General features: G+C 37.4%; 1 protein-coding gene across 1 annotated transcript; it reads right to left on the bottom strand.

Moving 5' to 3' along the window:
• Positions 1-7,943: 7,943 nt before the first annotated feature.
• xbp1 (X-box binding protein 1) lies at positions 7,944-10,459 on the bottom strand. The gene is given in 6 exon segments (XM_073839976.1): positions 7,944-8,896; positions 8,978-9,085; positions 9,088-9,144; positions 9,234-9,350; positions 9,439-9,535; positions 10,105-10,459. Coding segments are annotated over 6 exon segments (1,176 nt in total). The 5' UTR covers positions 10,329-10,459; the 3' UTR covers positions 7,944-8,323.
• Positions 10,460-13,477: the final 3,018 nt, after the last annotated feature.

Below are 13,477 nucleotides of genomic sequence, written 5' to 3'. Positions count from 1 at the left end.
TTACCTTTTTTTTTACTTTAAATAATATAAATTGTAACTGAAATTTAAAAAATCATCTAGCAACTTTTTTTAGTTTAACTTGATGTACTAAAATAATAATAAAAACTATTTTAAAAAATAAACATGACAAAACACAACTAAATTACTAAACCTAACAAAATTAAAACGTAAAATAATAAACATTAATTCAAAATATTAATAAAAATAATAAAATATAATTATAATAATAATTATAAAGAAATATTATATATATATTATAAATAAATAATATAAATATATAAATACTGATTATTTATTATATATAAATACTGATTATTTTTGTTCACAACATACAGCCTAAATCACAAAATTCATATTATATTTTGTGTTGTTTTTTTTTCTGGAGTGCTCTTCTTCTATCACCCTTTTTTTTGCGCATTGAAATGCCAAATTTTGAATAAAATTCCCTTAATTTGCAAAAAAGTTTTTACACTTGCTTGAGGTTTTTTTGATGTGCGAAAAAGAGTTAATGTGAAGAATTGGAGATGAAAAGGCATTTGCCAAAAATTCCACCTTGCACACCAAAAAAGTCATGTGACTTTGCGCTATATGCGACAGCATAACCTGACTAACCAGCGGACTAATCTCATTGCACAGCATCGTTTAAGTATTTCTGTATAACTGCCTCTCAGTGTCTGCTCGCTCCAAGGTGCAAGTAATTTATTATAAATGAAAATTATTATATTCAGTGACTTCTCCTACTTTTCTTAATGATATATAGTGCCGGTTTATCAGGAAATGCTGATTTTGTTCTCTTTGACACTGATGGAAACTGAGCTTATTGGCAAACGTTACAAGATATTCCAAGTTGAATTTGCAACTTTGGATGGAAACCCGGCTAGTGTGAAATAGACTCTGAATATTATCACATGTATGGCTCAGGTGATATACACAAAAATATTTTCAGAACTAAGTACTCTCGAAGGCAAGATGGCAGATGGTTTCATGTGCAGGTCAAGCAGCTGCCATTGAGGCAAAGGTGAATGGTGATGTTCACGGATAGCTTTTACCAGTTATTTTATAACTCTGTCAGCCTAACCATAAGTTGTCCTGGTGTTTTTTTAAGTGTCTCCTAAATAAGTAACCACCAATTAGCCAAATAGCAGGGTAGGTATGTTTGCCGTTAGTTTTCATGTGGGTTTTATAATACTGGTGCATTGTTGCATAACTTTATTAAGACATTCTGAAATAAAATAGAACACTTAGAACTAATATGTGACCCTGGACCACAAAACCAGTCTTAAGTCGCTGGGGTATATTTGTAGCAATAGCCAAAAATACATTGTATGGGTCAAAATTATTGATTTTTATTTTATGCCAAAAATCATTAGGAAATTAAATAAAGATGATGTTCCATGAAGATTTTTTGAAAAATTCATACTATAAATATATCAAAATGTAATTTTTGATTAATAATATGCATTGTTAAGAACTTAATTTGGAGAACTTTAAAGGTGATTTTCTCAGTATTTTGATTTTTTGCACCCTTAGATTCCAGATTTTCAAATAGATGTATCTCGGCCAAATATTGTCCTATCCTAACAAACCAGACATCAATAGAAAGCTTATTTATTGAGCTTTCATGAGATGTATACATCTCAGTTTTGTAAAATTTAACCTTATGACTGGTTTTGTGGTCCAGGGTCATAGTCTTTGTTTCTGAGAACACAGAAAGCATGAGTTAAGAAATATAGGAAATGAGTGTAGGTTTCCAGTGAATGGAGAGTGAGACAAAGCTGTCTTGTCTCGGTTATGCTTCCTGTTTTGGTCATCTCGTTGGTCATGCCGACGTGGATGGTGTTGACACCTTCCCCCACACTCACACTTACTCATATACACACACACACATACTAATTTTACACCAAGTCTGTTTTAAGAGGGCACATGTGGACATTGTAGAAAGGCAGTTTACAAGTACAGATACACTTGAAAGGTTCTTTATTGGCATCAGTGGTTCTGTGAAGAATCTTGAACATCCATGGAACATTTAAAATGTAGAAAAGGTTCTTTACAGCCAAAAAAGTTTTTTGGGATTTTTAAAATGTTCTTTAAAATGGTTCTTTTAGGAACAAGGTTCATTGCGAAGCCAAAAATGGTTCTTCTATGGCAGGGGTCCCCAAACTAAGGCCCGGGGGCCGAATGCGGCTCGCCCCCACATTTGGACCGGCCCTCTGAACAATGCCAGAGACATATTTTGAAAATGTAATTTTAAATATGTTTTCCTTATATCATGTCGGTATTTGATAATAAAGGTTGGCTTTCAAGCAAAAATTTCCCTTAGTTATTAACATAGCCTGATTATTTGCTAAATTCACCAACAGAATGGTACATTCAACGTAATGTGTCATCGCGATTGAACAGGTGATGTGCGAGCCAGCTAGAAAAATCAGAGCGATGACAAAATGACTCAATAGCATTTGAGGTGAAACTAGCACTGCTTATGGGACAAGTGCAAAAGCAAGACTTCACTCATCTCCCAGTTACCCAAAGTTTTTCAGCTGAGAACCAGTTGAAAAGTCAGTTGAAGCGCTGAAAATGCTGAAGGCGGAATTTAACGTTCGATTCAAAAAACACAGTGGACCAACACCAGTGGATGACATTGCACCCCAAATCATCACAGACTGTGGAAACTTAACACTGGACTTCAAGCAACTTGAGCTATGAGCTTCTCCACCCTTCCTCCAGACTCTAGGACCTTGATTTCCAAATAAAATACAAAACTTGCTCTCATCTGAAAAGAGGACTTTGGAGCACTGGGGAACAGTCCATTTCTTCTTCTCCTCTCTCCAGGTATGATGCCTCTGACGTTGTCTGTGGTTCAGGAGTGGCTTAACAAGAGGAATATGACAACTGTAGCTAAATTCCTTGACATGTCTAGGTGTGGTGGCTCTTGATACCTTGACTCCAGCCTCAGTCCATTCCTTGTGAAGTTCACCCAAATTCTTGAATCACTTTTGCTTGACAAGCCTCTCAAGGCTGCGGTCCTCTCGGTTGGTTGTGCATCTTTTTCTTCCACACTTTTTCCTTCCACTCAACTTTCTGTTAACATGCTTGGATGCAGCACTCTGTGAACAGCTTCTTTGGCAATGAATGTTTGTGGCTTATCCTCCTTGTGAAGGGTGTCAATGATTGTCTTCTGGACAACTGTCAGATCAGCAGTCTTCCCCATGATTGTGTAGCCTAGTGAACCAAACTGAGACACCATTTTGACGGCTCAGGAAACCTTTGCAGGTGTTTTGATTAGCTGATTGGCATGGCACCAAATATAATAGTAGTCAGTCTAGCCCATGGAATTTCTTTTATAAACCAACCCGGCCCACCATTAAAGAAAAGAAAATTATGTGGCCCGCTCAGAAAAAAGTTTGGGGACCCCTGTTCTATGGTATCACTGCAAAAACACCCTTTTGAAACTTTTATTTTTTAGAGTGTACTTTTTAGAAAACACATGAAAATTGAATTATAAACTTCTTGGTAATGAAGTTAGCAATCTAGGCCTCATGATTGTTTAGGATGAGAAGGAAAACCAATCCAAGATTTTTGTTTTTGTTTTTTGTCATTGTAAGCTTGTATTTCTAGTCTTGGTGACAGTGAGTCAGCTTGAAACCAAGCGGTACTCACACACCTGTTCAGGAAAAACTGGTGGTGTTCTCTTATATTGCTTCCATGTTTCGTTTGGCTAAACTAATATGTCGTGACAGTTATTCTCCATTCAATTTGGATTACGAAAATTATCCTAATTATTCCTAATTACGTTGGTTAAAGTATAAAATCCTAGTGCTGAGGTAAGATATCAAGTTAGTACTTGTACTGCTATTGATTGATAATTTTGTTTTCATCTAAATGCTTTTATGAAGTTTGGTGTGTGTTGTTTCGGTAAATATAATTGCAGTTTAACCATGAAAACACTCACAAACTCAGAGTGCTTTTCAAAGACTTGAAAAAATAATCTTTGTGAAAGCTGTTGCCCTACTTGACCTTCTGCATCACATGTCTTTTTTCATCTCTCTCTGGGTTGAAAAACTATTCAGCCTGAATGCTTCTCCACAGATGACTTTGATCCATAATGCATCCCAGCATGGTTCCTCCTTCTGATCTGATGCATGTTTTTGCACTGAGACATAAAATGCCATTTGTGTTGATGTCAGACAAGATGAAAGTTTTGAAATTACTTTTCTAAGATGAAAAAATTTCAAATTTCAATTTGCATTTGGTGGACAATAAAAGAACAGAGTTGGGTGGGTTGACTCAGACAGTATGCAAACACCCACTTTCAACACCCTATCATTGTCGTGGTGGGTATTTTAAATACAAAACAAAAAAAAATGTAAAAATATATAAAATGTTGTAGTGTATTTTTCCATTTTCATTATCTAAGCTTCATGTCAGATGGTGGATAGTCCCTGAAACTCACACTGGTGGGATATTTGTGGGTATTTCCCAGTGTCCATCAGCTGCTGGTCTCCTTATAACTGCTGTAACAGTGACTGTAAGATGATAGTTACTGTAGCATTTATCTCAATCACCCAAGGTGATGACAGTGTCATTTTAAGACCTTCTAATTTGAGCCTGTGTTTTAGTACATAGCAAAGTATACAGGCCTTTAAATATATTTTGAGAATTACCAATGAGATCATTTGTATGACCAAACAACTTGTTAATCCATAGACATTGATATAAGTATATAGGCCTATTCTATCTTATATCTTGCTTCTACGATGTCTACTTAAGCTCAGATGAAACAAAAACCCACAATTCACGCCTTCCACTACTGCACCGTCACAAAAGTAACTACGAAATATCAAACGGCTTCAATTTCTCACCTCAGCAAATTTCAGGAACTTCACCCAATGTGACTGACAGGGTGAGACACGATGTACTATAATGTGCTATTGCAAAAATGCAAAGTGCATGAAGGGAAATTCCCTCTTCAATAGACGTTTAGTTAAATATTTTGTTTGTAAGACAAAACCATCACAAACCTGACTTGCATTTTTGGATTGTACAGTACCATTCAACTGTTTGGGCTTAGTAAGATGTTTTTTTTTAAAGAAAATAATACTTTCTACCTGATCTCATGACGAAAACGTACCTGTGGGAACTTTTCTGTGAGACGCGAAATACATACTAATAAGTACATATCACTGCAGTTTCCAGAAATGAACACTAGTAAAACAGCAAGCACTTGTAATGAATTTCAGAAACAGTTATGAACAGTGTTGACCTCCGCCAAGTTACTACCCCACTAGTATTAGTAGGTTTAGGGTTAGGTGTGGGGTAAGGGTTAGGATTAGGCAATCATGTAGTGACACCGGACTTAACAGGCTTGCTTGGTAGCTCAGCCGGCACAGAATTGGACTTAGGATGCAGAATCCTTGGGTACAAATCTCGTGAAAACATGACTCACGATGAAAGAGCTGAAAGATGAGAGATTCAAAAACAAGCTTAAACGGCATGCTTGCGTTTTGTGTTTTTACGTCACATTTGATTTCGTTCCTACTTTTGGGTAAGTTTAGGTGTAGTGCAGATGGTACATTATTTTAAAACGTCACATTTCAACAGACATTTCAAGTCAGTACTCCGGTGACAAGTACAAAACCAACGTCACATAAAACGTACCATATGTATGTTCATCTGTTCTGAAGAAAAAAACTAAAACTTGACATTTCTGTTGGAAACTGCAGTGATATGTACTTATTGGTACATATTTCACGTCTCACTAAATAGCTCCCACGGGTACGTTCTTGTCATGAGATCAGGTTGAATACTTCTATTCAGCAAGGATGCATTAAATTGATAAAAAGTGACATTTATAAAGACAAAGGATTTCTGTTTCAAATAAATGCTGTTCTTTTGAACTTTCAACTCATCAAAGATTTATAATTAAAAATAATGTTTCTTAAAGGAATAGTTGAATAATTACTCACCTTCATGTCGTTCCAAACCCGTAAGACCTTTGTTCATCTTCGTAACACAAATTACAAATTTATTTTTGATGAAATCCAAGAGCTTTCTGACCCTGCATAGACAGGAATGTAACTGAAACTATGGCTGCGTTTACACTTGGGCATTTTCGTTTTAAAACGCATAACTTTAGCTATGGTTACGCCTGTTTACACTACTCCTGTGTTTTTGACCCTCAAAAATGGAAACTTTGCTTAAACTACGCTGCAGACCCCATTTTAATTTGAAAGCTATGGGGTTGCGTTTGAGTGTAAACGGACCAAAACGTAGACCTTTCAACCGCTCCAAACACATCCTCCATCTAAGCAATAGGGAATCTACCTATACAAATCTATGGTTGTACCTGCTTGAATGGCCATATGACACGTTTTCAATTGTATAGTGTAGATGGAGATCGTTTCTGAAATGCAGTGAAAACGCTAGTGTAGACGAAGATTGTTTTCATTTTAAAATGCTATTTTAAAATGAAAACGCACTAGTGAAAACAGGGCTTATTTTACCAATGTCCTTATTGCATTTCTGGGCCTGAAAACATTTCAGTTACATTGAGGCCTGTATTCCAAAGATGAATCAAGGACTTAAGGGTTTGAAATGACATGAGGGTGAATAATTAATGACAGAATTTTTGGATGAACTATCCCTTTTAAGCACCAGATCAGCATATTAGAATGATTTCTAAAAGATCATGTGACAAGACTGGAGTAGTGATGCTGAAAAATCAGCTTTGCTTCACATGAATAAATGACATTTTAAAATATATTAAAATAGACAACAGTTATTTGAAATTCTAATAATATTTCACAATATTGCTGTTTTTATGACATTTTTAATTAAATAAATGCAGCCTTGATGAGCATAAGCAACTTCTTTCAAAAAGTTTACCAACCCCAAACTTTTGAATGGTAGTGTAGGTATTAACAATTATCTACAACAGTAACACTGTTGGTTTAGCAAAAGAGGAAAATCAGGTAGTCCAAACCCGTAACGTAGCTTTGAAGAGTGGCGTCGCCTGGAATTTAAGCCCCTAAAGGGTTTTGGAGAATTGCCCTCCTACCCAGTCTCCACCCTGCACCGGGAAACCAATCTGATTGAATTAGCCTGGGGGATAAAAAGGTGTAATCCATCCTACACCATCCTGTAGACATAATACACTACATTACGCCCTCACTGGCCCGGTTTCGTGACTAAAACTTGGGTAACATTTCAACAGGTTTATTTAGAAATTCTTTGCAAAAAGAACGGAAACATCCATTGCCAACTTACGCACTGACGTTCCTCTGTGAGTAATCAGATAAAAACAAAGCTGTTTTGACATGATGGCTGTGGTGTAATCATTTACTCTGAAAAGCCTATCTTATCACCTCTCGTTTTAGAGAAGTACAGAAAGCAGATGGCAAAGTCCCAAGGGCCATTTGACACGGTACTGGAACTAAAAATACTAAAGATTGTGGTTCTCGACTTCTGTAGAAGTAGTTTACGTGCAAAGCGTATTGAGGTGTTCTAGTTAAAGAGAGTTAACAGCTGTTATCCAGTTCAGATAATGCGTACTTAAAATTATGGTCTTGATGGTGGTTACTTGGTTAGAATATTTATCCTACAAAAGCTATTGAATGGGTTAAAAAAAAATTCACCCTAAAATGGTCATGATGTTGTTCCAAACTTGTTTGGCTTTCTTCTATAGAACAGAAAAGATAATATTCTTGAAATACAATGTAAGTCAATGAGATTCAGTGTTTAAGACTGCACAGACTTCCATTGCATGAATGCAAACATGGGAGCTTTAAAATATCTTCAGTGTAGCGCAGAAGGCAAAACCAGTTTGGAACAATGTAAGGGAAAGTAAAAGGCATTACTTTAAAAATCTGGGGTTAACTATCCCTTTAAAGGAAGCTAAAAAATTTACGGTAAGAGCTTTGGCACATGTTCAAATTCACACCAACACGTTATGCGATGCAGATTTTTTTTTAATGCAATATGATTAAGGAGAGCATTTACAATAAAATTAAGTTCATAAAGCAGACGGATTACATAACAGAAAACTCTGGAAAAGAGTGATAGACAAATAAATAGATCTACAAACAATTAGCCCCCGACCCCTTCCCCAACAAAAATACTGAGTTGCGTTTGAACTGTACAGAATCGCCGCAAGTCTTGCGCACAAACAGGCCTGCGTTATTACAACAGAAGCCTTTAAGCAATGCCTTTGGTCTAAATTGCAAGCGGGGTTACATGCTACTGTCGTACTATCATTATGAAGCACATGATAATCACTCACAATAGAGCAAAGGCAGGCGTGTTTGCAACTGGTTATTGTATGCAACCTTCAGACACTAATCAGCTGGGGGAAGAGTTCAGTCGCAAACATGTCATCCCAAGAGCCCTCAGAGCAGAGAGGGGATGAAATGTTGCTGAAGGGGGAAGGAGACCTCTCGTATCCAGAGTCACTGTACGCATCCGTCAGACACGAAGCCTTCTCGTAGCCGCCGAAGGAAGAGGCGTCAGAGAGGAAATCGTCAACCGCGTCTGGATTCTGATCCACCGCAGGGATGACCACTTCCTCTGGTTCGTCCTTGACAGAGACCGTTTGGTCCTCCACCTCGATTTCTTCATCAACCTCAGAGAAGGCGACCATATCCTCGCTTTTGACTTCGCAAATGCTCTCCTCGCTCACCACCTCAGCGGGTTTGGTGTAGATGTGGTCAAAGTGGATCAGTTCATTAAGGGCCTCCAGCTTAACTGGTGCGGGCCCCAAAGCTGCAGGTGGGGAGGCAGGTACTTGCTCTCCTGCACCTTCAACCAGCACAAGGGGTTCCTGGGGTTCCTGTGCTTCTTGGAGTTCTGTCTTGAGGAAGAGCTCTGGGTCAAGGATGTCCAGAATGCCAAGCAAGAGATCAGACTGCAGGAGAAAAGACCATTCAAAGTGAGACTTCAACATCAAGACTGAACATCTGCAAATTAAAAAGTGCAGGACATTCACCTCAGAGTCTGAAGGGCCAGGGCTGTGAGTATCCATGGTGAAGTCTTCAGATTTGGGGACTGCTGGGCCTGCACCTGCTGCGGAGGCACACGTAGCCTGAGTGCTGCGGACTCAGAAGACCCGGTCACCAAACCCAATTCGCTCACTGCGGACTCCAATACCTGAACCTAGAAGACAATGAGAGGCGTTAGTGGAACTGGGAAGGAAAATAGTTTGCAACTCATGGGTTTTGTTGACAGTGCAACCAAGTTTTTACCTTTTCTTTCTCTTCCAAGGTATCCAACCCCAGTCTCTGTCTTAGTTCCTCATTCTCATTGATGAGATCGCTCGTCTTCTCTAACAACAGCCTGTTCTCAACGTGAAGTTTCTGATTCTGTGGAAAACGTGTTAAAGTTAAATCTTTCCTCTTTAACAACAAAGAAAAAAGTGAGGAAAAATATCCACTATAAGAGTCCAAGTACCTCAAGCTCCAACTCCAAGACTTGCTGCTCCAACTCCCCCATTTTGGCCTTTTTTCTGTCTCTTGCTGTCTGTGCAGCAACTCGGTTCTTTAGTTTCCTAAATGAATAAAACCATAGCTATTAAACATGCACGTTTTGGCTAAACAATAAATATAGAATTTATCTGAGACTTATTTTGTGCTTATAAAATTCATTTTATACATGTCAACATCTGATTGGTTTTGATCCAAATGTTGACATACATATATATATATATATATACACACACATATATATACATATATATATATATATATATATATATATATATATATATATATATATTTCCTTTTTATGAAGCAAACCAATTTTGGCAGGTCAGACAGTTTTGAGGAAATGGCGCATGCGCAGTCAAGTTCCTGCCACGCAGGCAGATGTGGATATATTGATTCAGAGGGGGAGGGACTGACCGGCAAAACCCACTGATCTTGGCTGAGATTCAAATTCTTCCATATGGAAGGGTCAAACTGGTTCGCTTTTTATAATTGTGCTGACATTTACAAAGTATATCGTCTATATTTGAAATGTTTACAACTAACGTAATATTCCTCCACGCATGAAATATTTCGATTGAAACCAACCGAACGGATTAAAAGGCTTATTAAATTAAATCCCAGCTCCGCTCACCTTCGAAGTGCTTTTTCCTCTGGGCTCAGATGTGTGAGTCTCTGCCTTTTGCGCAGTGGTTGTCCAGAGATGGTGGAGTCGGAGTCTGAAGAGGCTTGGCTCGGTATCATGACAGATATGGAACGGCTGTATCCGCCCTGTGTTACGCCGGACGAAGCGCTCTGTTTTCCCGATATTAGGAGGACTTTGTGGGCTCCTCCGGTCCCTGCTGTAACTACGACCATGTTGTATGGTTTTCTGTTTTAGGATCTGTGTAAAGACCCCGTTCTGTATTGTTTAGCGGTGGGAAAACGTCCGAAAAATCTACCTAATTCCCCGTATAATCTTCCCCTTCGGTGTCTGAAAATTGAAGAAGTAGAAACGCTCGGGTTCTTTTTCTACCGTCGTGGTGCGCTCCGATTGGCTGCCGGAAGCACTGACGTATTTGGACGTCAGTCCTTCCTTGGGTTAAAATAGCTGATGTAAGTTTCATGTTTACGCCGTGATCCTTCATACTTATGACATGATTAATATGGAAACATTTTTCAGAAATTCTTCTAATTCAAAAAACAAAAACAAATGTATTTTTAGTTACAGAGTGTGACCTTATTGATTTAATCATGAGTAAATTCCACAAGCAATTTGGGTTAAAGTCATGTAGTGACGCAATAAAGCATTATGTTGGGTTTCATCTTGGTTTTAAATTTTTATCTATTATTTTTTCTTTCTCCGTTTTCTTTTCCCCATCTATACTTTGTAAATCTATTTTGCTTATTGAAAAGAAAAGCAAATTCAGTTAATTGAAACTCACTGTGATGTTTTACATTTTAATGTTTCTGAAAGTACATCCGCCTGTGTCCATATTGATTACATTTGCCTTTTAACGAGGATTGCATTTCTTAACCCGTTCAGTTCATTTGGGAAATTATGTCAAATGGTCAGAAACCCATTGAACCTTGTTTCAAAAGCTGGAGTTAAATGCTACAGCTTTTGTTGCATATTAGTGACCCTGGACCACAAAAACAGTCTTAAGTAGGGAATATTTGTAGCAATAGCCTGAAATACATTGTATGGGTCAAAATAACAATTTTTCTTTAATGCCAAAAACATTATAATATTAAGTAAAGATCATGTTCCATGAAGATATTTTGTAAATGTCCTGCTGTAAATATATCAAAACTTAATTTTTTATTAGTAATATGCATTGCTAAGAACTTCATCTGGACGACTTTAAAGGCAATTTTCTCAATATTTAGATTTTTTCTGCACCCTCAGATTCCAGATTTTCAAATAGTTGTATCTCAGCCAAATATTGTCCTATCCTAACAAACCATATATCAATGGAGCTTATTTATTCAGATGTGTAAATCTCAATTTTAAAATATTGACACTTATGACTGGTTTTGTGGTCCAGGGTCACATTTTTGTTAGGAAAATACTAGAAGTTGCATTGCGTTGTGATTGCATCAGAAAATCTTTCTTTTTTTTAATCCTCTCAGTTCATTAGAAAACAAGATCAAGTGGTTTTTTGAATGAATGTGCATTTTGATCACTGCCATTTGAAGGACACATTAGCTGTTACTGTAACCGGCTCATTAGCAAACATTTACTTGTGTGAAGATGTATAGGTCAAGTCAAAGTAACAGCTGAACAAAGGAGAAACCTCTGAGGGGACTTTCATGTCCTAAAAATCCCTCCTGAGAGTGAAAGAGTAGGCAAAGTGGGTTTCCCTGTTTGGACAGCATAAATTTGCATGAAGTCTATGTTTGGAAAATACTTTTACATAAAATCTGCGTATGGTTCTGATTATGGGAACCCTCGTAGTAAAGATTTCAGAAACTTTCCAAAGATTTATGTAGATTGTACGGTTTTCTTACCACAAATGATTAGGAATTTTCCGAAACATTTTATAAAAGGATTAAATGTTGTATGATCTACATGTGGTCCTCCATAAGCATCCTGTACCAGTGCAGGAATTGTGTATTAAAGGTGTGAGTTGCAGCCTGTTGGAAGAAAATTCTGTCACCTCAACTTCTATGTAGGCTTGTGTGGAGAGCAAACAGCGGCTGTTTGCTTTACACACTGCTAGCCGTTCAATCAACATCGTAAATTTAGATGTAGAATATGCATCTTGCTAAAAAATGTAGGGTATACAGTAGGCCACTAATAAGAGTTTGATATTTTTAAGTATCCAAAAGCATTTTGAAATAACATTCCTTCCCTTTTTCTACGCAGTAGGTACGTCCCCTGACTTGTGTTATAGTATTTAATTTATGATGTAACATGCCTGTAATCTCTGTTTGTAAAGTAGTGGGTGTTTGTAGAGTGAAGGGGAACTGAAACCTTAACTTTTGGACTTGGTTACTTGTTATTTAGCAAATGTCCCCCTTTTAAGCTGCTTATAGTACACTAATCGGAGGGACAGTCCCTATTAGAACAAACTGGAGTTAAGTGCCCCGCTCAAGGACACTAATCACTTATACTGCTAGTGCTGAACTTTGGTTACTGTACCTTGTTTAGGACATTTTTCTGTTCACTTGGTACTTTTTGAAGGAACAAGAATGATGTCTCTGCAAAAGGGCAGCTGTGTATAAAACGAGAACAAAACTGTCACTTCTCCGTCCTGAAAAATCTCAAGGGGGGTCCCCTTGGTTTTCACTCTCGCTGAGCTAATGCATTAGTATTAGTTTTGGTCTACTTCCTGTGAAACACTAACTGTGTTTGAACAGCATGTTTTTGAATGATGAAAAAAAATGTGAGTTGGCAAACTGACTAGAGGATGATGAAACTTAGCAGCAATTCCCGTTATAAGTGACTCTTGACAAAGTTGTTGTGACATTCTGCTACAAAGTTTGGCAATATGCTGTAGGTTAAACTGACTGTTAAAACATATTAGGGGTTAAACTGACCGTTAAAAAGTGCAATGTAGAGTCAGTGGCACCAACGCAATTTGCATTAATTAGCATTACAATTTATTCAGAGAGGCACTTGTGTGCTTGTCTGCTGTTGCAAGTCTAAAAATACGACTGCACTCAGACGGCAGATTTCATGAGAAAACTCTTTCAGGAAATATATTTTATGTATTTTTAGAAAAAGTATGAAACTCCATCCCAGCCATGAAAATGTACAAATGGGATTTTACAAATCAGCCACCAATTCACCAAAACGTAAAATAGTTACAAAGTGACCTGAAAGTGTGTTGCAGATTTTCACAGATTCTCAAGATTTTCAGATCTTACATTTTGTATGTGACCCAGAACCACAAAACATAAGGGTCAATTTTTTAAATTGAAATATATATACAAAATCTGAAAGCTGAATAAATAAGCTTTCCATTACTGTATGGTTTGTTAGGACAATATTTGGCCGAAATACACCTATTTGAAAATCGTGC

Source organism: Garra rufa, chromosome 5 (genome assembly GCF_049309525.1).
Source record: "Garra rufa chromosome 5, GarRuf1.0, whole genome shotgun sequence".
NCBI classification, from domain to species: Eukaryota; Metazoa; Chordata; class Actinopteri; order Cypriniformes; family Cyprinidae; genus Garra; species Garra rufa.
This window is presented reverse-complemented; position numbering and strand designations above follow the sequence as displayed.